The 26559-nt window shown below is 70.4% G+C and overlaps 1 protein-coding gene across 3 annotated transcripts in view; it reads right to left on the reverse strand.

The window, feature by feature from the left end:
- The window catches only part of HDAC4 (histone deacetylase 4), a 105790-nt gene that overhangs the window by 26613 nt on the left and 52618 nt on the right, over positions 1 to 26559 (reverse strand). For 2 of the 3 annotated variants that reach the window (XM_037524288.2, XM_037524291.2), the window contains exons 3-11: positions 17191 to 17435; positions 12728 to 12878; positions 7839 to 7959; positions 6103 to 6224; positions 4569 to 4700; positions 2855 to 2967; positions 2036 to 2152; positions 1764 to 1962; positions 1283 to 1500 (exon numbers count right to left, since the gene is read on the reverse strand). In XM_037524288.2, coding sequence (XP_037380185.1) covers positions 1283 to 1500; positions 1764 to 1962; positions 2036 to 2152; positions 2855 to 2967; positions 4569 to 4700; positions 6103 to 6224; positions 7839 to 7959; positions 12728 to 12878; positions 17191 to 17435 — 1418 coding nt within the window. The remainder of the gene's footprint in view (positions 1 to 1282; positions 1501 to 1763; positions 1963 to 2035; positions 2153 to 2854; positions 2968 to 4568; positions 4701 to 6102; positions 6225 to 7838; positions 7960 to 12727; positions 12879 to 17190; positions 17436 to 26559) is intronic. The other variant, XM_037524289.2, reaches the window with a different exon arrangement.

Consider the following 26559-nt stretch of genomic DNA (forward strand, 5'->3'; position numbering starts at 1 on the left):
GCCGCCGCCACGTCTTGGTCAAGAGGAAGCAAACACGTTTCCATCAGACAGACCCACGGAGGCCTGGCCGGCGCACTGCCGTGCGGGGGCTGCAGCTCCAGGCTCGAGCTGCCCGCCCATGGGGGCAGCGGGAAGAGGAGGCGGGAGGAGTGGATGCACCGGACGGGGGCATTCAGGGTCCCAGAAAGTCCCTTCCCTGTGAGGCATCGCTGCCGGCAGGGCCCTGGCGTCTCTGGAGGGTGCCCGGCGGTGACCCCAGGAAGGCGCAGCTGCACGAGGGTTGTGTGAGGCGTGGATGGTGCCAGGGCCCAGAGCAGCGCGAGGAGGCGCGTCCCTGAGACGAGACGAGGGGAGGGAGGTGGGGAGAGGAGGGAGGCAGAGACGAGGCGCAAGCCGGGGGCTGCACAGACACGTCAGTCAGCCGCCGCTCGCTGCAGAAACAGTCGCCGATTGCTGGTGCTGGGGGCTGCTCGAGCACGCTGCCGGGGTGCTCCAGTCTCCCCAGAGCTGCCGTGGCAGGCAACGGCCCGGGAGCGGGGCCCAGGGCGACCGGGGGTGAAGGTGCTGGCGCCCTCCCGGTCCCGCCCCGCCCGGCACCGGGGCCCACAGGCTGAGCTGTGCTGGTGCTGAGCCGAGTGCCCGCTGGGCAGCAGACGACGCATCCGTCGCCCCGAGAGCTGACTGGCCTGGGGGCAGCCGCCGGGAGGAGAGCGGCCTTCTCTGCAAGATGCCCTGCGAACCGCGGGGCCACCAGCGGCCCACACGGGGACGCCGTCGAGGGCGACGCTCGGGGGCAGACAGCACGAGGCGGCATGGGGAGCGGCGCACCCAGAGGCGGGGGCAGTCGGGCCCAGGTGACAGCCAGGGCGAGGCTGCGGGTGACCCCAGGGCGTGAGGGGTGAGGCGCTGTGTGCCCAAAAGGCCCATTCTTGGCCGACAACGGTGGGGCAGAGAGGGGGCTGAGGGCCGGGGCCGCCCTTGTCCTCCAAAGTGAAGGGGCTCGTTGCCAGCATCAGGTCTGGGAATGACCTGGGGTCGCCGTGTCCCCAGCCTCTCCCGCGTGCAGGCCCCAGGGTGGGCACAGCCCCCGCGGGGCCCCCGGGGAGGTGACCTGGCAGTCTGCTGAGGGCTTGCCTGGGCCAGGCCAACGGCCCGAGAGCGCCAAGGAGACCCTGCTGACCCCGCAGGTCAGGCACCAGACCCCAGCTCAGGGCTCGCTGGCAGCGGCGGGATGGCCCCCGTCCCCCACCCACCCTGGTGTCCACCCCCGCCCGGCGCCCACCTTGCTGATCTGCAGCTGCTGGAACTGCTGCTTGTGCTTCTCCAGGAACTGCTGGTGCTGCTGCTGGATGACCAGGTGCTGCAGCGCCTGCGCGTTCTGGGGCAGCGGCGCTGACTGTGTACGGCCCAGCGGGCGGTGCTGCCGCAGCTTGTGGATGGAGGGGGACACCCGGTCTGCCCCGACCAGAGAGGACGCGTGCAGGGGCAGCGCGCCCAGGCCTGGCGGTAACACGCGGAAGGGCAGTGGTAGGGGCGTTAAGTGACAGGAGGGCAGCTACCAGACACCCGCTGGCTGGGCGCCCCCTCCCTGCAGCCCGCCAGGCACTGCCCGTGAGCCCTGCCAGTGGGCAGACGGGGTGGCCGGGACGGGAGCCCCTGCCCGGGTCAGTGCGGGAGATTCCCTGCCCCAGCAGCCTGCGCGTCACCCTGCGGCCGGCCCGGGAGGGGCTGCTCACACCGCAGCGGCCAGCACCGCTGCTTACCCGTGACGAGGGGTGTCTGGGCTGGCGGCTGCTCCAGCAAGACCATGTGCTGCAGGAGAGGGTTGTGGGGTGCCCCGCTGTCCCGCTCCAGGGGCGCTGTGCCCAGGTAGGGCGCGAGGTGCGTGCCGGGGAAGAGGGAGATCCGCTGCTGCAGTGCGGGGAGGGCGAGCCTCTCAGCGTCCTGCTGGCCGGCCGCCCCCTGTGGAGGAGCGGTGTTCAGGGCTGGCCAGGGCGGCTGCTGCCCAGACCCTGGGCCCCGCAGGCGAACTCACCGCGGAAGGGCCGGTGGCCGGCAGACCCAGGGTGATGTTGGGCAAGGAGGGCGAGGTGTAGAGGGGGAGCGGCGCCCCGGAGCCTTCCCGCGCCGCCAGTCTGTGCGCCAGGCCGGTCTGCAGAGAGGACGCAGGGCCACGTCATGCCACACGCCACGCTGCTCGCGCGCCCCCATCGGTCGCTCCAGGGCGACAGGCTTTAAGCCAACTCAGAGCAGCAACAGCTCCGGACCTGCCGCCAGCAGTGGAGGCCGGAGAGGCAAGGACTGACCCCGCAAGGCCCCTCAGGCACAGGGCCGCGGCCGCTGACCACTGCGCGAGGGAGGAGGACGGCACGTCGGCCGCCCAAGGTCACGTTGGGAGCCAGCCAAGCCGCCGCCGCGCGTCCTACAACACGACGGCACCACCGCGGCGGGAGGGGCAGCCCCCCGCAGGCGACTCGGCGACCGGGCCAGACACTTCCGGGCCTGGTGTCCAGGCGAGGGCCGAGTCCTGCGGGCGGCCGGCGGCCAGCGCAGCCGGGACCACGCAGCACGCACAGCGGACGGGGCGGAGGAGAGCCGCGGCTGGAGCAGGGAAAGCGGGGGGCAGCCTGGGGGGCACGGAGCTCGGCCCCGAAGCGCCTGTTCACCCACGAATCCCTGAAACAGAAGGCGCCCGTGCCCAGGCTCCCCTGCTGCCGCCGGCGCCGCTCGGTGTCCAGGACGCTGAAGAGCCATGGCCAAGCAGCGCCACCGCCCGGCCAGAGGGACCCAGGCGACCCCTCGCTCCCGCCCTGGCCCCCGCGTCGCCCCGGCCCAGAGGCGGCATGGCACTGACCTCGGCCTGCAGGCTGGGCATGGGGGGCGTGATGCCGTTCTCAGCACTGACGTTCCCGGAGCTGTTGTTGGGCGAGCTGGGCCCGGAGCCCGGGGCGCTGCTGCACGCGGAGTCTGCGGAGGGACGCCTCGGTGAGCCGGCGGGGCCCGCCACTGTGTCCCGCGCCTCGCCCGCCTGCCCGCGGCTCCTGCGCGTAGCTGACTGGCGGCAGCCATGCTGGCGTGGAGGCCTCGGCCTTGGCCCCCGGCCTGGACGTGAGGCCTGGGCAAGCGCTGTTCACTGGCCACTGCCGGACGGCAGGAGCCTGCTCAGCACTCACCAGACCGCCCGACACCGCCTGGGAGCTTCAAATGGCCACAAAGCCCAGTGGGGGGAGCCCTTAAACACTGAGCCCTCTTGTGTTTCCAGAAGACTGGAAAGGGAAGCCCAGTGATGCTGACCAGGGCAGGTCAGGGGAGTGGTCACTGGGCCAGCACCTGCTGCTTCTGTGCACTGGGCCACGCCCTCTCGCCTTCCCGTGAGGTGCTACAGCCAGGCTGGACCAGTCGTTAGGTGAAAACCCGCGGGGGCAGGGGTAGAGCCTGCCAGCTGACCCTCTCTGGGGGAGACAGGAGACCCGGCCGCCAGCAGCGTGTCTGCCCGGCCCTCTGCCTTCTTGCTGGGTCAATGCCTTTCAGCAACGACGTTTCCCAAGAAAAGGCACCTCGGCCGTTGTGCAGCAGCCCCGCCTCTCTCGGCACCGCCCTGACGGTCACGGGGCCTGGCCTTGGCCCTCCGCCCAGGACACAGGCCGGGCGCTGGAGAGTCGCCACACAGTCCCCTTCAGAGCTGGGGGCCGGGCGGCCCCGCGCCTCTGAGTGGCCGGGGCTCACGTGGGCCAAGGGCACCGGGCGGGAGTGCAGAGCACCGTGCGCCGGGCGGGTGCCTGGAGGAGCCAGGTGGAAGCGGCGAAGGGTGGGGGAGCCACGCACGGCGCCCGGCCTGCGGGTTCCAGAGCCTCTGCTGGAACACGGGCCACTGCCTGCAGCCCCAGTGACCAGGGAGGGAGGCCCGAGCCCAGCACTCGGGCGAGGCGCGGGGAGGTGGCGTGGGCACGGCCGCTGGAGACCTGACAGCACAACCCTGACACCAGGACACGCGGCTCCCGCCCACCCCACCGCGGGGGGGCAGCCCCGGCGGGACGCGGCCTGGAGGACACTCTCACCTCCTGCACCGGCTCTGCAGGTCACGCCGCGGCAGGGCAGGCGCCTCTGCGCACCCCCGCCCCGAGCCCCCCCTGGGGTGAAGTGTTCAGACAGGGACATGCGCCCTCGGGAAGTGGCCCCTCTGGGGGGGGTGGGGGCGGGGCCTGCTGGGGTGTGGGAAGTGCGGGAGGAGAGCTGCGCCCTCGGGCAGGGCGGGCCTCTCAGCGCCGGCTCCGCGAGTCGCCACGAGGGGGGGACCAAGAGCAAAGAGAAACCCAGCTAGAGCCGCCCCAGGCAGGGGCAGGTCCAGGGCTCAGCGCCCCCAGGGCGGGACCCCTGAAGAGGCACCTTCAGGGAAACCTCAGCTCCAGTTTCCGCAGCTCCTCCGGCCAGCCGGGGGAGAGGGCCCCGCCCCGGGCGGGTGGATACCAGCTTCCGGCGACCGAGCGCCCCGGGCCGCACAGCAGCTGCAGGCACCCACGTCGGGCACCCGCGGGCCTCCGGGGACACGGGCCCCTGGGCCAACGAACCTGTGACGTCCAGCGGGCGCTTCTTCAGAGCACTGACCACCGGCCCGTCCTTCCTCCGTAACAGGGGGCTGCTCCGCCTCTCGGCCACCTTCTGCTTCAGCCTGGACCGGAGCTTCAGGTTGGGCTCGGAGGCTGCGTGAGGGGGAGGCACCATTAGGGCCAGCGCGCCGGTCCCAGGCAATGGAGACCAGCCCCACGCCCCAGCTCGGCCGCGCGGGCCCCGCTGCCATGGCAACGCCCTCCGTCCACTGTAGGGTGAGAGGCACGGGCCCGGCCGCCTCCTGCAGCTGGGGGTGTCCGCGGTCACTGCCAGGAGGCGAGGAGACAGGTGTGTGGGCACGGTGTCGGGCGTGGCCCTGCAGGTCCACGTACAGGCCCAATGCCTGTACCACCCAGCCCACCACCAATCAGACTTCCTCCTGGAGCGGGTACAGCTCAGTGGTAGAGCATTTGACTGCAGACTTCCTCCTGGAGAAGCCACTGGAAGCCAGGCCCCTCGGGCGCCCCAGCCTCCGGGCATGCTGGCCAGCGCGCCCCTCAGGCTGCTGCCCCTGCCCTAGGGCACAGGGGTCTGGTGTGGTCAAGGCGCTGCCTCGCGGACCCACAGGAGCCAAGTGCTGGGGGCGCCCCGACGGGCGCAGAGCACCTCTGGTCCTGGTGGCAGACGCCGGGCTTGGGGGGTTGGGCCTGGTTTGTCCTGGGAGGCCCCGTGCGGCTCTGGGTGGGGTGTGAGTACATGGCAGCGGTGACTCCTGAGCCTCGCTGGGAAGGACTCGGGGTGAGGCCCTCCGCCCACCTCCTCCCTGCGTCCCCCGCTACAGTGACCGTGGGCACTGGGAGAAGGTGCCCCGTCTGGTGTAGGCCCCACGGCCGTGCCCAGCCCCACTGTGGGGAGGGGAAGCAGGCCCAGGCCCCCTCCCGGCCCGCTACCCCCAAGGGACCCTGGCTGAGCCCGTCTGGTGTGACAGCCCCGTCCCAGAGGGGCAGGCGGTGCGGGGAGACGGCCCTGCGGCCGGGGCTCCCGAGATAGAACAGCCACCCAGCAGGACAAGAGGCTGCACCAGCTGGGGGCCAAGCCGCCCCCCACTGTCTCATAAAGGCCCCCGCGCCTCAATGAAGCCCTGCCCAGGGCAGCTTCGCCACTGGCCCCATGTGCTCCTCCAGACACGGGCCCAGCAGGGGCCACTGCGTCTCCCACGGCTTGGTGACGTCACACTGGCCAGGCTGAGTCCTCCAGGGGCCACCAATGGCCAGCCCGGCCCTGGCCGTGGCTCCCCAGGCCTCCCACGGGGCGGCCGGTGCAACGGCTTTGGACGCAGCCAGACCCTGGACCTCGCGCAGCCGGCCACCCCACAGCTGAGCCCCGCCCCAGCCCCCGCGCTCACTGGCACTGCAGCTCAGACCCAGCCCACCCAGGCGGCTGGCAGCCCAGGCCCGGCCGCCCCGCGCGGAGACAGGCCGCCTGGCACCGTGGGCTCGGCGGAAGCGGCTCTGGAGGCCGTGGGCTCGGCAGCGCCGCGGGGGCCACACTGACCTGTCTTCCTGAGAGGGAAGTCGTCTTTGGTGTCGTACATGCCCAGCACCGGGTGGTTGTAGGCGGCCGACGCCCCGCTCTGCGGCGGGGAGCCCTGGTCCAGGGAGCTGTGCTGCGTCTTCCTGGTGGGGAAGGGCACGGGCAGGCTACTCAGCCGCGCCCCAGCCACCCCCGCCGCGCCCCAGCTCCCCGCCGCCAGCGCCATGGTAGTGACCGTCCTGTGCCCGGCTGGCGCGGCCTCGCCTGGCTCTGGCTTAGACAGGGGGGCGGCCACAGGTGTGCTGGGGTCCTGGGCCTCCCTGGGGGTGCTGGGATGACCGGCACGTGCCGGCCGTGATGCGTCGATGCAGACAAGGGAGCGGGGGAGACTCGCGGGCGCTCGGGGGACAGGCCCTCCCGCCCACCAGCCCCGCTCCACCGGCGTCCCAGGTTCTGTGGGCAGCAGTGCCAAGCGGCGGCTCCCTGCCCTCCTGCACCCAGGGGCTCCTTGCCGACCCCTTCCCACAGGCCTCCTCTCACCGCGCCCTCTCGGCAGGCGCGCGCCGCTGCTCCTCCTGCTCAGAGCCTGCTTCTGCCCGGGACCGATCCCCCCCCCGCCGCAGCCAGGGAGTCCCAGGCCACCCCCCAAGCCCATCATCGCGTCCTGGTTCCCGGCAGCCTGACCTCCTGCCCGTTCTCGGAGATCCTCGCAGTGCAGCCCTGAGTCTCGCTCCAGGCCAGCGACATGGGCACCACGCCCGACACCCCGGCCCACCAGGCCCGCCTCCCACGGCGCCCGGACACCTGGCCAGAGCTGTCTCCCTAGAACGGGTGCTCTCGCAGAGCTCCTGTGCACCCACTGCTGGTCATGCCCGGACCCTCTGCCCCGGCATCTCGCGCAGCTGAGGAGGGACTTCCTTGGCCCCTCGTTGTCCCCAGGCTGAACCCCCACCCAGCTTCTCTTCTGCAGTGCTCAGCGAGCATCCAGGGGGCCCCCTTCACCTCTCCCCAAGCTCTGGCCCTCTGCTGCAACCCCGGGGACGATGAGCTTCCCCGCCTTTAACCCCAGGGCTGATGACCCCGGGCGAGGAGGCCAGATGGGTCCACCGGCCGTGAGTGGCCACAGCGCTCCCCCAGCACGTCAAGGGCCCCCCCTGGGGGCAGGCCCCGCGGGCTGTCGTGCTGGGCAGCTGTGCGGAGATTGCCTGCAGGCCACACGGTGGTCCCAACGCTGTGCCTTCCTGAGCCAGGGCGCTTGGACCCGGGCTGCTGGGGTTTCAGCCGTGACTGTCCATCTGGGGCTCAAAAGTCGCTCCTCTCCTCCCAGCGAGGCGTGCACCTCCTGATACGAAACACCCTCCGGCTTTCCCCCAGGACCCGGGGCCTTGGAGGTGGGAGAGAACCGCTTCCTGGACATGGCCCCCATGCCTCGGGGCTTGGTCCCCAGGGAGGTGGGCTTGGCGCCTGGGCCATTTGGGTGCAGACTCTGGAGACCCTCCTGAGAGCCGGGACCATGCCCCGGCCCGAGTTCCCCTTGAGGTGGCCCCAGCAGTCGCCACACCGCTCGGGACGGGCCGTGGACGCTGGCCAGGCGGGGCCCGTGAGCCTTTGCACCTCTGGATGGCTGCCAGGGCGCGGGCCGCAGGCTCTGGTGCCCCCGTGGCTGCTGCTGGCCCGGGCGTCTCTCGGCCCCGACGGGGCGGCCCTGGCCTCCACCGTGCATGCGCTGCAGGCCGGGAATGCGGCGCCTCACTCACCCGTACCAGTAGCGGGGGTCGCCGGAGACACAGTGGTTCAGGCTCCGGTGCGCCAGGGCCTTCTTCTTGTTGAGCACGAACTCCTGCAGCTTCATCTTCACCTCTGTGCTGGCCACGGCGCCTAGGGAGTGGCACGCGAGGGTCAGGAGCGGCGGCGCCAGGAGGGGCGCACGGGCCTCTGCCCAGGACAGCAGGTGTGACACCTAAGAGGCAGGTGTCCCCAGCATGGAGACCTGGCACGTGACACAAAATCTGCTTCTGACAGGGGTTTCTTCTCCCACAAAGGTAGGCAGCCTGTCTTACAACCCCAGAGCAGGGACGGTGGGTTCCCGGGGCCCCCGATGCCCCGCGGTTGCTCTCGGCCCAGCTGGAGACCAGGGCACTGAGAGCAGATGCTCGTCGGGGCACAGAGCAATGCGAGCCAGACAGGGCGCCTGCCTCCTCGAGGCCTGCTCAGACCACGCATCCGGGGCCTCCCCCGGTGGACTGACCAGGGCGTCCCGTGACATGCTGGTGCAGGTGCAGCTCACGCCGGGAGCTCAGGGCCTGGTCCTGACTCCACCCTCCAGCTTGGGGGCACCATGTGACCCCGAGTTCACCCAGGAGGCTTCCCCTGTCAGTGTCGCGCGTGCCCCGGGGTTCATGGAGAGAGCGCCCCGGGCCACAGGGCCGCAGCGTGAGCCACCACACCACGGGGCTTGACCTGCCGAGACACAGCCCGGGCGCACCGGGTTCCCGGGTGAGTCCCGCAGCGGGGCCTGCGCGAGCGGGAGGGAGGGGCCCGGGGCAGGCACTGCGCAGACACCCCGAGCGCGAGGAAGGAAGCGTCACGCCGCCTATGACGGCCGCGAGGCCAGCCCTCCGCGCCTCGGCCAGGAAAGGGGCTGCTTGTCCTCCACGCTGGTCCCCAAACTACGTCACTTCGTCCTTCCCAACCCGGGCAGATCCACCCGCCGCGCTCTCAGCGCCTGCTGTCACGGCGCCCATGGTCCGTGTTAGCCTCCGCTCCCCGGCAGGGCTGCTGGGAACATACCAGCTCACTGCGACTGGCACGGGGGCCACTCTCCTCGGGGAGGGCAGCCCCACCCCTGTCAGGGCTCTGCAGAGAGCAAGCCATAGCCGCAGGAGCCCCCTCACCCTCTCCCGGGCTGGCCACCTGGGCAGGGAATGTGTGGGGCCGCGAGGCAGGGAGCACCCTTGCCACGAGTCACGGGGGTGGCTGCAGGCAGCCCCAGTGGCCAGACGTCCAAGTGGGTGCAAGCGCCCCGCCAAGCTCCCACTGAATCAAGAGAAAACAGCCCGGGGCTTCCGCACGTCAAGTCACCTGGAATGTTCCTTCCCAATCAAAGTCAACAGTGGTGACGAGGCCCCAGGGTGGTCCCTCCAGGCCCCTCTGCCAGGGAGAGGAGGGTGGCCTCTGGGTGGTGGGCAGGACCAGGCCTGGCACGCACACCCCGCAGCCCGGACATATCGAGCACAAAGCTCAAAGGGCCCGAGGGGCTCCGGGGAACCGGGGGTCAGCGTCCCTGGGACATACGCCAACACCTGTGGGCTCCTCCGCGGCAGGGCGGGAAGGGCCAGTGGGGCCAGGCAGGGCCAGCACACCGGCTGGAGGAACCGGCCAGGTGGCCGGGCGGGGTCCCGTTGGCCGCACACAGGTTGGCTGCTGCCTGGGAGGGTCTCTGCCTCACGCCCCACACAGAAGGGGCCCCTCCCCAGTGGATGGACCCCACTTCCAGGACCCCGCCCAGCCTGGCCCCGGGGTCCCTGGAGCAGCCCCCGATTCCCATGTGGCCCAGCTGTTAGCCCCAGGGAGGCCAGTTGCGTCAGCTCCAAGAGCTCCGGGCAGGACAGCCTCCGTCGGACTGTCCTTCTCAACGTGCATCGGAATCCCCGCGGTCCTTGGTCACAGCTGCCCCACGGGACCCGGCCGCCGGGCGCCGCCGGCCTGACGAGAACCAGCTGGGGACGCCGGGCCTGCGGCCTGTCACAGCAGCACGAGCTGGTTTCGGGCGTAGAGGAAGCAGCACAACATTTAGAAGGGGAAGCACGGTAAGCGCTGACAAACGTAACGGGACCTCTCACTAAGCGTTTAAGAAGAAACTCGATGACAAGCCACGACTGAACGCAGGTGCTTTCCAGGCGCTGACGACCGGCGCAGCCCACGCCCGGCATGGGGCGCCGATGGCCCCGATGGCCCCGGGGGCCAGGGCCGCTCACCTGAGGCCCAGGCTGCCTCCGGCGAGACCCCACCGAGGGCCGCAGGCCATGCGCCCCGACGCACGGCCTGGCCGCCGGCGGCAGGAGCAAGGCAGGGGACACCCGACGCCGCGCGGCCCTGTCCTGGGGGAGGCCCGAGGTGGCTCTGACGTGCACAGCCGGTGTTTCCTCAAGCCGTGTCTTCCGTGCCTGCGAGGCGTCCCCGGCAGGGTCTGGTGAGCAAGCCCGTCCCAGCAGCCCCTCGCCGGCCGTGCGTGGCCTCAGTAGACGCTCAGCGGGGCCTTCGGGACACGGCCCCCGCCCGCACCCTCGAGGCCCCCAGGCCCCTTGCAGGGCGGGTGCCGCTGTCCCTGGGCAGCGTGCTGGGGGGGGCAGCTCCCAAACGGGGGCGCCCCCTTGGGACCCCCCAGCCCTAACACAGGTGCAGAGGGCTCCCCTGCACTGGGCATCAAGCCTGCCGTGCAGAGAAGAGCAGGGGCTTCCCCAATGACCACCCTGGAGCTGCTGCCCTCACGGCCACGTGCTGCGCCCCTGCCTGGCTGCCCAGCGGGGCTGGACACGAGGCACCTGGAGGGAACGGGGCACCGCGGCCGGCCCCTGCCTGCGGAGCCCAGCAGCGGGTCCCCAACCCAAACCCGCCCGGAGCGTCTCCCGCCGGGCTGCCCACCCCCGCGGCCCGAGCTGGCGGCCCCCACAGGGCGCACGACGCCCCGCGCCGCTCCTGGCGAGGGAAGCACCGCCGAGAGCTCACGAGTTACAGAGGAAGGAAAAGCAGCGGCAGCGCCGAGAGAGCACACGAGCCCCGCGCTGCGGGGAAGGCGAGATTCTCTTCCAAAGGGAAAATATTGTTAAAATGTACAAAATAATAGACTTAATGATACAGATTAGGTTATAAACGCCTCCCTGATTTAGGATTAGCTGGTGCGACGCGCTCACTACGCTGAAGATCAACTGAAGAACCGAATTTGCTTAATAGCTACTTAATTCCCTTCAGAAGGGAGGATTTCAAAATAGCACAAATCCCATTTGGAAATACCTCACATCTAATGAGGAGTAATTAAAGGCAAAATGTCGATTTTGCGATCTAAACACCGCCTGAGGACAACCCAGCCAGAACAGGCCCCTCCGGCCGCCACGCCGGACGCCACGCGGCCCCAGGGAAGCCGGCGCAGGGCGCGAGGCTGTGCACGCTCCCTTCCCGCGACACAGCCCGGAGGCTTTTGCTCCTGGTAATTGCACTTAAACCCACACAGACCTAAAGGCCAGGAGTTCGGCCCGAGGAGAGTCCGGCCGGGCCTCCGCCCTGTGGCCCCACGGGGCCGAGGACAGACAGCGCCGTCTGCAGGCTCCAGGCCCGATGCTGGACGTGGCCGAGGCGGAGGAGAGGGCCGGCCTGGCTAGCTGGGGGCAGGGCCCTCAGGCGCAAGGGCGGCTGAAACCCAGTGGCCCTGCTCTCCCGGCCGGTTCTGGCCTGTCGGGTCTCGCCTGGGGCGCGAGGCAGCACCACGTGGGTCTGGAGGAACGAGCCGCCGCCTGGAGCCGAGTGTCCAGGCTGTGTGCAAACCGGGCTGCCGGGGCCACGTGCCTCCTCAGAGACGCCCCAAGCGGGACAGCCTTGGGGAAGCGGCCGGCGCCAGCCCCGAGGAGGGAGACGGTCGCAGAGGCGAAGCCTGGAAGGGGCTGGAGCGAAGCAGCTCCCGGCCAGGAAGGGGAGCCCCGTGGCAGAAAGAGGCCTCGCCCGCCAAGTGAGCACGAGCAAAGGTGTCTGCACCCGGCGGTGCCGCTCAGCGGGAAGCGGCGTCCACAGCAGGACAGGACACACCAGCAGGGGCGCGGGAGCCGCGCCTGGTCAGCGCTTGGAGCCCACTGTGCCGGCGGGACACACCCCGAGGGCAGCCCCCTTGCCCTGGGGACGCGTCCCAGTGTCCAGCGTCCTCGGTCCACTTGCACATGGCCACGCCCGAGCCCCCGGCCTCCAGGGTGGGGGTGCACGGGTGCGCCCCAGGGGAGGGATGACGTGGGGCGCGCCACACCCTAAGCTGTCGGCACACACAGGTGGCACTTGCTGGGTGGGGGCAGGGCGGCGGCCCCAGGGTGGGTGTAGGACCTGAGGGCTGAGGTGGGTGTGCACGGGGGTGCCCACTTCCGCCGCTGCCCGTGAGGCGGGGAGCAAGTGGCCCTGGAGCCCACCCAGGCCAGCGTGCAGACTTCAGTCTGGGGTGGACTAGCCTGGCGGGCAGGCAGGGGTCCCTGTGGGGGCAGCACCCCGAGGGCCAGAGCTGTGGGCCTGTCCTCCCTGCCTGGGTCCCGCCGCTGCCTCTCACGCAGGCTCCTGGAGGAGACGCCGGGGCTGTCTGCAGGGCGCAGCGCTCTGGGCTGCCCCGGGGCCCCCACGCCTTGCCTGGACCTGCTCACCAGACGGACGCTGTCTAGCAGGGGCTTCGGAGGCCCCGCGGACACGGGTGTGCTTCAGCGGCTGTGGGAAGCGCCGGGATGGCCCCTGCCCGCAGGAGCCCACCAGGGCACAGAGAACGCCAACGCCAGACCACCCCGCGTGCAGATGCCCCTGCAGCCCCACGCAGAGAGCCGTGGCTGCCCCTGTGCCTGGGGCCGGCAGGGAGCAGGGAGCCTCAGGGGGTGGGGGGCAGGGAGCCTCGGGGGGCACTTACTCTCTTTGCCCTTCTCCTTGTTCTTGAGCTGCTGCAGCTTCTGCTCCCGGTGCTGCTTCTCCAGCTCCTGCTCCTGCCGGTGCCGCTCCAGCTTCCGTTGGTGCTCCAGCAGCTCCTGCTGGTGCTTCAGGGCCAGTAGCTCCTGCTGTTGCTGTGGGGGACAAAGACCATGAGCCTCGGCTGCACAGGAGCCGCCCCGCCCCGTGAAGCGCCGGCCCCACTGGCCGGCGGCCCTGCCCGTGAGCACAGCTGTGTTCGCTCCCGGGAACCAGCCCGTCCACCCTGCTCCCCGGCAGGGCTGCCCGAGGCCCGGGCCCGGCCTCCCCACGTCAAGACTGAAAAGAAAGCCTGTTGAGGGCGGGAGGGAAACACGCGTGCCGCCTGGTGTCACTCCAGGGAGAAGAGGCGCCAGCCACCCACCCGGAGCGCGGCTTGCGACACGCCCGCTGGGCTCTGGCCGCACACAGGCAGCGCGCCCACGGCCAACCCCGTCCCTCCGCACAGAGGAGAAGGCCCCGTCGGCGGTGCTGACCGGGCGCATGGGAGAGTGACAGGGCCAGCCCAGGGGTGGTTTCCCCCAGCATCAGCCCCTTCTGGCCTCAGGGGCCCTTGGGAGCAGGCGCGGATCCCGCCCGCCGCCCACTGCCCCAGCCGCGTCACCCTGTCCTCTCCCAGGCCTCATGCTGGCAGCTCCAGATGGACCGGCTCTGGCAGCAACTGACCTCAAGGCCAGGGAGGTGGCAGGAGAGCAGACGGCGTCCTGGGGCCCACGCAGGTGCCCGCGTCTGCGCTCTGCAGCGGCTCGGGGGGGTGGACGCGAGCTGAGCCTCTGCGGAGCTGGGCAGATGGGGCCGGCGAGTTGGGGCCAGGTGCAGGCCTGGAGGCCTCTGCCATCGGCGCCTCCTAGACACCCCCGGGCCAGCGCAGGCAGTGGCCCTGGGCGCAGACCCAGGCCTGACCCGACCCAGAAAGCCCAGAGCCTGCACGAGGGTCCCTCAGCCGCGGGGGTGGGGGGCGGGGGCAGAGGAGCAGGTCACGGCACCCAGGCTGTCCCACCAGCACCCTCACCGCGAGGAAGAGGCGCCCTCAGCCAGGAACAAGCCGGACGCTTCCGAGGGTCGCGGACAAGCCACAGCCACACTCATACTCACCACACACACCTCACACGCTCCCGTGTACATTCACACCACACCCATACACACTCGCCTAACACTCACACGCACTCACACACACACACACAGTCCTGCCGATGGAACGCTGGGTGGGGTCGCGACCCCCCTCTGCTTTGTCCAGGCCCCTCCTGACTGCAGCCCCCTTCCTGGCGACGCTGCAGGGCTGGCCGGAGGTCAGCTGCTGCTGTCCCCCTGTTCATTCTCACCTTGACCGGCTGCCCCTGACCAGGACCCTGGGCCCCGCCCCTGCAAGGCGGCCATGCCATGGCCCCCTCTCCCGAACGGTGTGGTCGGTGTCGGTGCCTGGGCCTCAGCTCTCTCGCGAGGACCCTCATCTGCAGCCGTGGGCGGTACTGCGTCCACGCCCAACAGTGGCCGAACAGGAGAGCCCTGGCACCACACCACGGCTCTGGGGGCCTCTGCCCAGACAGACGTGGGGGCACAGGCGGGGTGGCTGGGCCAGGTGGGGTGGGGATGCCGCTGCAGGGACCCCCGCCCACCTCCAGGGGCTATGCCACCGCCCACACCTCGATGTCGCCCAAACCCACACCAGGACGTCATCCAGACAAACACGGCGCCGCTGACCGCGGGACCCAGGCCGCCGACACATGGTGGGGCGGGGTCAGCGTCCCTGTGGGAAGACGGGCGCGCTCCAGCTGGGCGGGAGGGACTGCCAGGCCTGAGCCGCCTCCGTTGCGTCTGTCTCACCACGAGAGAGGAGGCCGGGGCTCGGTGCTCCTCAGACAGAGGCTGGGTCACCACAGCGGCAGCGCAGGCCCTGGTCCAGCACTGGAGAACTGAAGTGGGTGCCCACGCCACACAGTGTCCCGGGGGAGTAACAGGTGTTGCCAGGGGAGTAACAGGAAGACACTCCAGTCATCACCGAAGATGTGAAACTCCGAGTCACAGACAGAAACCCCGTGGAAGCCCTTGAGGAGAAACTGAAGCTTCGCATAGACGGGAGGAGCCACAGGTCATCCACGGCAAGCGGAGGCGCCGTGGCCTGTCACACGCTGACCGTGCCAGTGTCCTGAATGCCCAGGACGCCGCTGAGGATGTGGCAGAAAGACCCACAGCAACGGGGCGCACAGGCCGGGACGGGCTGCGGGGGGAGGGGCCGCGGGGCCCGGGGAACCCCTGGTCACGCAGGGGCGGCTTCTGGCCCCTGCAGGAACTGGCCGCAGGCAAAGTTGACACGTCAGAGCTGTGCTCCGGCAGCCATGGGGCCGCGATGGGGCCCGGGCCACGGCACCAGAGGGCTCCACCCGGCGCTTCTGCGGGTCGGGATGGCCGCCGGGGAGCAGAAAGTGGGGGCAGCCGTGGAGCAGAGCTGACCCGCACCCCAGCTCCCTGCAGGCCGCGGAGGACACGCGAGGGCGCAGGACACACGAGCCACACGGCCAACGTGACATGACCCCGACTCCACAAACGCAGCCACACCCAGAGAGCGAGGGCGCCAGGTGGCAGCAGCTCCCCGAGCCGCGCCCCTGTCACTGCACACCCTGTCGGCCACCCAGCCCGGGACCGTCCAGGCCAGAGGACACTGCGAGGGCGACGCCCTGGTCCCGGGGGTCCCGGGGCGCCTGCCTCCCTCCTCGGGGTTCCGGAGGTCTGGGGCCGCGGTGGCGACCGGCTCAGGAGACTCCCGCTGAAATGTGGCCCCAAGCGCGCTGACGCTCTGCTCTCCCCAGCTCTGAGAGGGAGGGAGACACGAGCCCCCGAGGCGCACGAGCAGGGGTGACGGCAGCCCGTCTCGGGTTCTGGGAGGCCCACAGCCAGCGGGGGCCCCCGGGGACAGGCCAGGTGAGTGCAGCTGCGCCCGTCCAGGTGCTCCAGGCACTCAGCGGCCCTGGGAAGAGCACAGGCCCTGGCGGAGCATGGAGAAGCCTGAGGGGGGCAGGGGAGATCACGGCCCCGGGGCTCCGGCCTGCGCCCCAACGGGGCCCTGCACCCCACGGGGCCCAAGCATGGTCCCGGTGTCTGCACTGGGGTGTGGCTGCTCCTTGCATGGTCCCCCTGGAGGCTGCACATCCCTGGGCCTCCCACCCCCGGGGCATGGGGGTTTGCCTGCCCTGGCCAGCCCCTCTGGCTGCCATGCGCTCCGGCCCACGGGTGCCCTCTGGAGCAGCGGCTTTCGCTTGGGACTCTGCATACCGCGTGGACTCCATCTGGGTGAGGCAGCCGGCCACTCGGGGCCTCGGTCTCCCTGGGCTCCCCGTTTGTTACATAAACCCCAATGTCGCTGCCCCAGAACCTGGCTGCTCTCGCAACTGTGCGTGGAGAGACCCACAGCCGCCTGTCCTCTGCCGGGCCTGCCCTCAGAGGGCCACAGCGGCCCCAGCGCTTCACAGGGCTGTGGTGTGCACGCGCCCCGCGGGGGTGACAGGGGGAAGCCCGGCCCGGTGGTAGCCGCGGGTCCGGAGGAGCCAGGCACGGCAGGGAGAAAGGCCCAGTCTCCCGCGGCTGGAGGCACCGGCGGCCCGTGCACTCCGGGAAGCAGAGGGCTGGGCTTGACAGCTGCCTCTGGGGGTCACGGCAACGCCAGCCCGCGGCCTCGGACCCAGAGCCAGGCCCACGGCGCAGCCGCGACACCACCCACCCGCCCACGGGCCACTCTCCAGCCCAATCCGACCATCAGGTGTTTGCAGAGAGCAAGTACTAAAAAAAAAAACCTATGTTCCTTCTCTCTTGTTCCATCTCAACGTAAACAAAGCCCTGACATGGCTCTGATTTTAAAAGGCCGGTGGGAGGCTGAGCAGCGTCCCCAGCCAGGAGCGGTGGCGTCTCGGACAGGCCCGGGTGTCCCGCTGTCGCGGCCTCCTGTGCGTGCATCTACCCGGAGACGCGCTTCTCCCGCAGACGCACCGCCCCTGTGCCGGGCCGTCCACCGCGGCTGCTGCCGGACCTCAGGAGTCCAGGGCCTCATGTGAGTGTCCCCAGTGGAGGGGTGTCCCAGCCTAGGACCCCAGTGTGACCAAGGGGGTGCCCTAGCTCTGGACCTGGTACCACCGAGGGGGATCTCCCACCTCTGGGCCCCAGTACCCCCACGGAGACCCCTCAGCTTTGGACCTCAGTACCACTAAGGGAGCTGCCCCAGCTGTGGCCCCCAGCACCCCCCAGGAGACCCCTCAGCTCGACCTCAGTACCACTGAGGGGGATCCCCAGCTCTGGCCCCCGGTATCATCAAGAGGGGTGCCCCAACTCTGGCCCCTGGTGCCATGGTGGGGTGACCGGCCCGGGACCCTGCCCCGAGGGTCCAGCCCCGGCCCGGGCGAGGCGGGCGGTGCTCACCTTGATGTGCTCGTGCAGCTGGGCCTCGTGCTGCCGCGACAGCTGCTCGTGCTGCCGCTGGAACTCGGCGATGAGGATTTGCCGCTGCAGCTGCTGCTTCTGCTTGAGCGCCAGGAGCTCCTGCTGCAGCTGCTGCCCCCGCAGGCCGGGCTCCGCCACAGGCAGCGGGAACTGGTGGTCCAGGCGGAGGTCCATGGGCACGGCCGGGGGGGCCACCTGCAGCGGCAGCGCCGAGGCCACGTCCACTGCAGAGAGAGCACAGCACAGACGGGGTCACCGCGGCCTGCGTGGCACGAGTCTGCGCAGTTCAGACGCCGGGGCCCCGCTCTGCTGACAGGTCAGGGGCGCGACCCGGGCGTGAGAGGCTCCTCTCCTCAAGGATGAGACGCAGAAGGTCGGGGGGTCCGGGGGCTGGTCCCCGCCCCCCAGGAGGCCCCATGTGCTCACAGGCCTGAGCCCCCTGGCCTCCGCAGAGCACTGGGGAAAGCTGGCGAGGGGGAGAGACCGAGGCGCCTGGGGGACCTGGGCTGGGGGAGGCTGACGAGGCTGACGAGGACGCCAAGCTGACGAGGACTGAGTGCGAGAGCCGCGGGGCGGCGCGGCTGGGCCCCGCAGGACAGTGGACCCAGAGGCCGCGAGCCCACGCTGCGAAGCCCACACAGCACCTGCTGGCCCAGAGCCACGCCCCTTCCCGGCCGCAGACACGGGGGAGGCACCAGAGGTGCAGCTAGAGACAGCCCGAGCACCAGGACACCACCCCCGCCCCGCCAGTTCCCCAAACACACCATCCCGGGGCTCTGCCAGGGCCCTCAAGAGCTGAGTAGGGGCAGCCTGCCTTCCGCTGCACCCCCTCCCGAGAGCCCCACCTGCCCAGGCGTCCCCAGGGGCATGCCTGCCCGGGGTGGGCGTGGGGCTCGGGGTCAGGGCACCCACGGCTGGCGTGGCTGGTGCGGGGGGGTGCCTGGTTCGAGGCAGAATCGCCGCCGCGCCCCAGGGGCCCACGGACACTGGCCTGGGTACCTACCGACACCGGCGCGCAGCTGTGACCAGGAGCGTGAGGCCTCGGTGGGGGAGATCGGCCGGGGCACGGGGAAGCCTCGGTATTTGCTCGTCTGCAGTTCAAACCCTCCTGCTCTGAGAGCCGGCAGCAGCACCCAGCGGCGCCTGACCTCTCGTCTCTCCCCAAAAGCAGGAGGCGCCACCCCTGACTTGTCAAACGCACCCTCCTCCGGTTGCGCGTCCGGGGGGGCCACGCCAGGAGGTGCATAGGTCTGACACCCCAGGAAGCCCTGTGCGGCGGCCGTGCCCGGGATGGTGAAGTCCACAGCGCCAGGCCCGGGCTCGCTTCATCACAAAAGGCAGCGCGGCCCGGCTCGGCTCTGCCCGCCCCTGCTCTCAGCCTGTGACTGTCCTGGACTTGGCGTTTGGAGGATTGAGGGGCATTTTAAGGCAGACAAGCCGGGCAGGTCGCGGAGGGCAGGGACAGGGCCGTGGGTCCCCGGGTACCTCCTGGGCGGGGCTGGCCGAGTGCCACAAAACCTCCCCCTGCGGGCCGGGTCCTTGCAGCCTGCCTGTCCTGGGCCCACAGGCGCCAGGCCCGGTGGGCTCTGCCAGGGGTCAGCGTGGTGCTGGTGCGCACAGGCCCGGCCAGCTGCCTGTCTGTCCGGCAGCGACGGCTCAGCGAAGGCACCAGCGCGAGAACCCAAAACTGCTGCCTGCACTGCGGGGGCCCGGCGGGCCCAGTCCTGCAGGGCACCAAGGTCCGGGGTCTCTGGCCACAAAGCCCACTCCTTTCAGCACCTCCTGCTCCTGGCCCCGAGGGGCCAGGCCCAGAGACACCTAGTTGCTGCCACCTCTGAATGACCATGAACCTACTCTGCAGGGGCACACCCACCACAGGTGTGGGGCAGCTCCCGGTCCAGCTGCAGCGGGTGTGGGGCTGATGGAGGTGGGAGGGCCCCACGGCCCATGCCCTGGGACAGGGGGTGCAGCGTGAGTGCCCCAGAGGCCCGGGTCTAGGTGGGGGCTCAGGGGGACGCTAGACAGGGCCTGGGCTGACAGTGGGGGGCTGGCGCTGACCACCTGTAGTGGTGGCTGTGGGTAGGCCCAGGGCAGTGGCCGGACACGGCAGGCTGACCAGCAGCTCAGGTGGCCAGGCCAACCCTGGGCAGGCTGCGCTCTAGCACCCACCCAGGTCCATTTGCGACGTGCCATCCTGGGAGTTCCAGGGATGCCACCCACAGCCTCCTCCCAGGCGAGGCCCCGTCAGTGAGTCGAGTCTGCTGAGAGATGGGGTGTCCAGGGAGAGGGGAGGCGGGTGCTGAGGCCAACGGGGCGCCCACGTTCTGTAGCAGCCTCGCCCCCATGCCCACTCGTCAGGTGGGCAGGGAGCCCGCGTCTGTCACTTCCAGCTCAGCAGAAACAAAGCAGGCAGAGAGCATGACCGGCTCTTCGCTCTGGCCACAGCAGCCGCAGCCATGTCCACCCTCCGCACACGGGGCGTGTGCGGGGAGCAGAGAGGGTCCCCAAGAAGGGCTGCACTCCCAGGCGCCCAGCAGGCGGCAGGGCCCCGCGCACCCGCACGCCAGCTCACCAGGCGGGCGCCCACCGCGACCCCCGCCACTTCCCAGCCGAAGCTGCTGAAACACCAGGGGCCCCGGGCAGAAGCCGCGGGGGCATCTGACGCAAAGGGCCCGATGTAAGTGGCGGCCGCCCCGCTGAAAGCACGCAGCCCACCAGCACAGGCCCCGGGGAGCGCTGGGCGGCCTGGGAGCCGCGGCCAGGCCGTGCCCCGGGAGCAGCGCTGACGTCAGCAGGGCACAAAGGGGGATTCAGCCGGCGGGAACGGCAGCCCAGCAGGACGAGCTCCTCGCGGCAGCCGCCAGCCCCGCGCTCCTCTGAATGCGCGGCCGTCAGAGGGGGCACGGGCCCCCGTGACGCGGTCAGGCCCTCTGCGGGCCGCTCGGGCCCTTGGTGGGAATGAAGGGACGGCTGTTGTTGGGGAGAGGCTGGCGCGAGGCCCGGGGGGAATGACGCACTCAGACGAGCAGGGGCCGCCCCGGCGTGGCCGAGACTCCTCCAGCCCAGCGCCTGGAGGGGCGGGGCAGACGCTGGGCACCCTTGGCCCGAGCAGGTGGGGGAGGCTGGGGCCGGGCGGCGTCTGCGCACGGGGCCTCGGAAGGATGGCGGGGCCCAGGCCCTGCTCCTGTAGTGTCTGTGGGCTCCGGCGGCCCCCGCAGCGCGTCCCGCTGGGGCTGACCCGGGTTCCCCTCCGGCTCAGCTTGGGTCTCGGCCCTGGAGCCGCAGACGCCGCAGCCCTGTGCACTGAAGCTCCGGGGCTGGGGTGGCGGCTCAGCCCGCCAGGGCCCCACAAGCGCGGCCAGGCGCGGCCGCAGCCCAGGAAAGCACCTTCCCTGTGGCACGCAAGAGGCTGCTGGATGTGGGGCCCTTCCTCGGGTGTCTCCACGCCGGGTCGGTTTTCGCCTCCACCCAACTCACACCACACCCTGATGTTGCAGCTCAAGAAGCTTCTTCGGGCAGAAAGTCTAAGCCCCCCGCCCCGCGGGCTGCCCAGGCCCAGCTCAGAGCCAGCCTGTGTCTCAGTCACCTGGGGGGGGGGTGCTCCCCACACCAGCGAGGGTCTCCCATGGCCCTGCGCCCCCAGGGGCTGCTCGGAGTTGCCTGCCGGCACCAGAGAGAAGTTATTTTTAGCAAAATCAATCACAGACCTCTGAGGGCATAAAGGATAAAACCGGCCAGACACAGAATCTGGAAGATTCCACTGTGCGCTTTCACTGAGGCCACGAGGGTGGACGGCAGGACGGGCATTGTGTCCCCTCGTGGCGGGAGGGAGGGAGGGGCAGGCTGTTCACTTCAGGCTGAAACACCAGCCCCAACACCGAGGGGCCTCGCGAGGCACAGGAAGGGAGGCGGGCGGGAGGCAGCGCCGGCTGGGACCCCAGTCCCGGGGGCAGACGCCGTCTCCCAGGCCCCCCTCAGATGGCCCCTCCGTCGCCCCGCGGCCCCAACCCACCCGCCTGCCCGCACCGTGGCCGCCCGCTCTCTGCAAATTGGCCGTCCTCGCTGGCCCGGGAGCACCCTGGAGAGTCCCTGAGCGCTGCCAACCCGGAGGGCGGCACAACGCGGCCCCGCCTCCCCCAGCTGCAGCTCCCGGGCTTTCAGGTCAGCCCCGCGCCCTCCTCCGCGGCGGGGCTCCCGCTCCCTTGTGAAAGAAATAAAAAGCCCTTTGTGGGCCAGGGGAGGCAGTGGTCCTCTTCACGGGACCGTCAGGGGCCCTGTCCCGGCGCTGGCCTGCGCCTCTCCTTTCTCACCCACCGGCCACGGCCCCGGGTAGCACAAAGGCGTCCGGCGCTCAGGCCGCTCTCCTGGTCGCCCACCGTGACCTGCCGGTTGTCCTGCCGCTGGGGTCCAGGCCCGCGTCCCGGCCCGGGGCGCCCAGAGCCCAGGAGGGCGGGCGCAGGCAGGGCCCACGGGAGGGAGGCGCGGGCAGGACCCCTGCAAGCAGGGTGGGGGGCTGCGCGCAGCCCGCCGGGAAGGAGGGGAGACCCGCGAGGGGCGCCGCGACGGGACAGCGAGCGGCACGCAGGGCAGCTGAAGACTCCGCGGGTGCACGGCCCGTGTCCCGACATCCACGGCGGGCTCGGGACGAGGGGTGCGGAGTCGCGGGGCCGTGCCCGGGGAGGGCCGAAGAGCCCCGGACAAGCACCGCCGCGAGATGCGCCAGGGCAAGCCCGCGGGCCCCTAGGGCCGGGGTCACCGAGCGGGCGCACAGGATGGCACCGCACACGGCTGGGGACGCGAGGGTGGCAGATGCGGGCGGGCCGGCGGCGCCCAGGCCGGGGCGAGGGCAGGACTCCCGGGGGCGGCCCGACACGGCTCCACTCCCGCACCTCCAGGCGTGTGGAGACGCTCTGGCGATGAGCGTGACCGCTCCTTGGCGCGCTTTCCTAGACGCCCGAGGCCAGGAGGAGACCAGAAGCGTCACCCACGGGCAGCAAGAGCGGAGGGGGAGGAGACCGCCCCGGGGGCCCGGGAGCCGCCCGCCTGCGCTGAGCGGGAGCCGCGACCTCTGGCGCCGGTGCTGATGGGAGGATGCAGACCCCTGCGCTGGACGGGACAGGAGCAGCCAGCGCCGTGCACTCTCGGAGCCGCCGCGGCGGAGCCGCCCTGTGAGCGCACAAGCACCGGCGAGGAAGGCCGGAGGCGCGCTAGGCAGTCATGCCTGTGGAACCGTGGGCGCCGATGCCAGCTCTGGCCTGTCCATTTCAAAAGCCCGAAGGATCGACGGGTTCTGGACTCGCCTCGCGGCAGAGGCGCAGGAAGCAGCATGCCCAGGAGCCACTGGACACGCGCCCGAAGCCAGAGAACCAGTGTCCTAGAGCAGGTCTGACGGAAGACAGGAGGTGGTCGGAGGCAGATCAGGAAAGGTCGCTGGCAGATCCTTCCAGCGGCTGAAATAAACGGCCCAGCAGTGCCACCTGGGCCGCAGCGAGGGCCGGGAAAGCCGCACCCCTGCCTCCAAGCAGGGCCCGCCGGGGGCTGCGCAGTCCGGGGCACCGGCCTCCCGAGCTGTAGCCAGGGGCTCTCCTGAGACGGTGGCGCTGGCACGTGGCTGTTTCCAGCTGAGGTCGGTGGAGGCCCTGCAGGCTCACGAGACGTTTTTATCCTCCCTTAACTACCCAGAAAAGTAGGTGCTTCCCGAATTCATATTTTCACCAGAAACAACCTTCCTGTTGGGGAAAGCTGCCCGCGGGCCAGGCAGGCATGTCTGCTTTGGAATCACGTCCCGTCTCCTCCCGTCCACGCTGAGGCATGTTCTTCCCTCCGGCTCCTCCGGTCGCCTGCAGACGCGGCTGCGCGGGCTTCCCTGCTTGTCCCCTGACCTCCGAGGGCGGGGCCCGCTCTGCTTCCACCTTGCCCGCTTGCGCGGCGCGGAGCAGGGTCAGCACACACAAGCCCTCCCCACGGGCCAGGGGCCGTGAGAGCCAGCCCCGGCCCAGAGGTCTGCGGAAGCCCACCGTAGCGCCGTGCGCACGCCCAGCCGAAGGCCTCTCTGTGGACAGGCCTTGCAGAAAGGGGCTGCAAGGCGAGTTCAGGCCCTGGAGAAAAAAGACACGACCTCCATGACTCCGTGGCCTCCGTGACTCTGTGACTCCCCTGACGCCGTGACCTCCGTGACCTCCCTGATTCCGCGCCGCACGGCCAGGACAGACGGCTCCGTGATGGTGAATCTTCCGGGTTTCGTCACCTCAGCCACGGCTCTCAGGACCTTCGTTTAGATTCCACTTGAAACTGACCAACCCAAGAGTAACCTGAAATGAAAACTCCTGACAGGCGGAAGCAATGATCTTTCTTCAGTGCTGCAGCACGGGAAGTCCGGCTTCCAGAGGCTGCGGGGTTCTGGAAGGCTCGGGGCTGGCCGGGCCACCTGCCCCGGCCACCTGCCCCGCGGGGTTGGAGGAGGGGAGCTACCAACATGCCAACCTTGGGAAGAGGAGCCTGGGCCACTGGGCCTGCCCATGGAGACGTCAGCCCCGGGGTCCGCCCGCCCCACACCCCTGCCCGTGGAGACGCTGCCCCAGGGTCCGCCAGCCCCATACCCTTGCCATCAGCAGCTGCGCTCGGGGAGGGCTGGGGCGACCCTGCTGTCAGGGTGGAGACACCAGCGGCCCTGCGCCCCTCGGGGACATCTCCCAGGGCGGCAGGCCTCGTCTTTCAAAACAAGCAAGTGGATCTCCAGACAAGTCTACAGCAGGCAGGACCCTCGGCCTGGCGAGAGAACCCACTCTGGGCACCGAGCGCAGAAGATAAAGCTCAGTCGGGGCCGCTGAGTCCAGGGTCGTGTGGATAAAACCTCTTTTACAGACAAAAATGCTCTTAAAGGCCCTAACAGCCGCTCAAATCACCAGAGACAACAGTTCTATTTCCTGGGGGTTCGGCCTGAAGCCAGGGCCAGGGCTGCGCCCTGAGCATTACCAGGACCCCACGCAGCCGACGCCTCTTCCCGAAACCAGCTCCTTCCCAAAGAACGGATTGCTCTGGGAGACGCAGAGGCTGGAGCTGAAGATGCATCTGGAGCCAGGTCAGCGGATAACCGGGGCCAGGGTGAAGCAAGGTCACAGTGGGCCCCAGCGGGGATGACCCTTGTGTCTGAAGCAAGGGACTAGGCCAGAGACCCCGAGGGCCTGGCAAGGCTGGAAGGGAGCCCAGATCAACCTTAACCCTCAGGGGCTCACAGCAAGGCCACTCTCCCTGACGGAGGCCGCCATCCAGTCAGGCTCAGGCGCTGAGGGACGGGAGCGGCGGGGGACAGGCCTCGTGTGACCTCTGACTCCACTCACGGCCCCCGACTCCGATGCCCGCCCGCCTCGCTGGAGGATCCGTCACCACTGGACCCCCGCAGCCGGCCCGCCCGCGCTCCCATCCTAGGGACAAGACCTTTTGCCACAGTCGCACCATCACAGGCTCTGAACCAGGGCAGGGAGGTGGGGGGCTGTCAAGCACCCCTGGCCTCCTGACTGAGATCAGGCTAGGGGTCCAGAAGAGAGGCCCGGGGGTGGGGGTGGGACACGCTGCCTGGTCCAGAGAGGGGCAGCAGGCCCTGGAGGCCACCAGGCTCGGCACTCGGCTCCTGACCTGGCCGGGCCCACCGCAGAGTCTCGCCCCGCTGAGCAGCGGCCCAGGGGCACTCGGGAAACCTGCCGAGTTGTGCGCAACCCAGGGTCAGGCCCGGGAGAGCAGGCCCGAGCCCCCCTAGCAGAGTCTAAGGGGTTCCTGACAGCATCTGCCGAGTGTGGGATGGGAGAGGAGCAGGCCCACGCCTCGAGGCTTCTGCAGGCAGAGGGTGCGCCCCTGTGTCCAGGAGAGCAGGCTGGGGCGAGTGGGGCCCCATCCTACGAATCTCAGCTGAGGTGCCTGGTAAGCAGCTAGTGGACGCCTGGATGGGCGGGGCTCGAGGCCCTGGTCAGGAGGCGCCAGGCTGGGCTTGATGGGCCAGGACGGACGAGCTCACCGGGGGCCCAGCCAAGAAGGATGGGGAGCATCCCCACACAGCCTTGGGAAACCCCAGCCCTGAGATGTGAAATCGGGGGGACATCTGTCTGAGGCCAGCAGGTCCCAGAGCAGCAGGCGCGGGCCGGGCGCGGCTCTCAGGCCCTCAGAGCTGGACAGGTCGGCGGAGGCGCCAAGTCCGAGGGGCAGAAAGGTGAGTGCCTGGCACCTGGACCCGCGGCTCCGGCCGAGATTTGATAAGAAACGTGGGGACCGGGAGAGGGGACCCCAAGGCAAGGCAAGTGCCAGGACCTCATCCGCGTCCCCTCCCGCCACCACAGAGACAGAGGCAAGGCCGGAGCCCCGATGCCCGGCCCAGGGGCCGCTGGTCAGGCGGCGGTGAGGGTACTCCAGTGTCACTGGAGTATCAGAAGCCCCCACGGGCCAAGAAGAGGGGTGCAGCCCTCAGGAGGCAACCTGGGGGCGTGCACTGAACCCCCAGCACGATAGCCAAGCCCCCAACCCGCTCACCACGGCATGGCCTGCCCCGGCCGCTCCAGACTCCGTCTTAAGCACATTTTACACGCTTAACCCTAATTTGCTTAAACAGCCAGGCAGCCCCTCGGTGTGTGCGCACCCTGTGTCCGCGGCGCGCTTGGGTCTGGGCCGAGATGCCTGCTCCGGCCCCGCCCCGCACGCGGGACACGCGGACCACGCCTGCGCCCGTCGCGGCGACCTGAACGCCGCCTCCGAGAGCAGGACCACGCCCCGTGCTCCCCCAGACGCCGGCTCCACGCGCCCCAGCCCGCACACCCCCTGCTCCGGTGGGGAATGTGCCCCAGGGCCATGCTCCGCGGCTTGGCCCTCGCCTCACCCTGCCCTGTCACTCCGGGGCGACGTAGCCCCCCACCAGCGTCCAGAAGGCTGCCCCTGGGGCCGCGTTAGGCGCAGGCGGCTGGCCAGGCTCCAGCAGCAGACACAGAGGCCAGGACTCGGCAGCGCTGCCACCTGCTCACCGCGGTGCTCCCAAGAAGAGGCGCCCTCTGAGCCCCCTCACGCGCATCCGAGTCTCAGCAGGCACAAGCGCTGCGGGGCGCAGGGTCTACCCACCTCGTCCTCCACCACCACAAGATGCCCCAGCGCCTGACCCGGAGGACGCGGCAGCGGCAGGATCTGCGCGCGTGTGGGGCCGTGCCTCGCCCTGGCCTGGAGGACAGGCTCTCGCTGCCGAGGGCTGGAGGCGGCCCCAGACGCTGTCTACCCAGCAGAGTCCTGGGCGATCTGCAGGGTGGTGGAGCCTGCAGACCACGCTGGCAGCTGCAGGGCGCGCCTGTCCACGCCGCGCGTGCTGCCCGCGGA

The sequence above is a fragment of the Talpa occidentalis genome, unplaced genomic scaffold, assembly GCF_014898055.3.
Source record: "Talpa occidentalis isolate TD23 unplaced genomic scaffold, MPIMG_talOcc4v2.1 talOcc4.3, whole genome shotgun sequence".
Taxonomy (NCBI): Eukaryota; Metazoa; Chordata; class Mammalia; order Eulipotyphla; family Talpidae; genus Talpa; species Talpa occidentalis.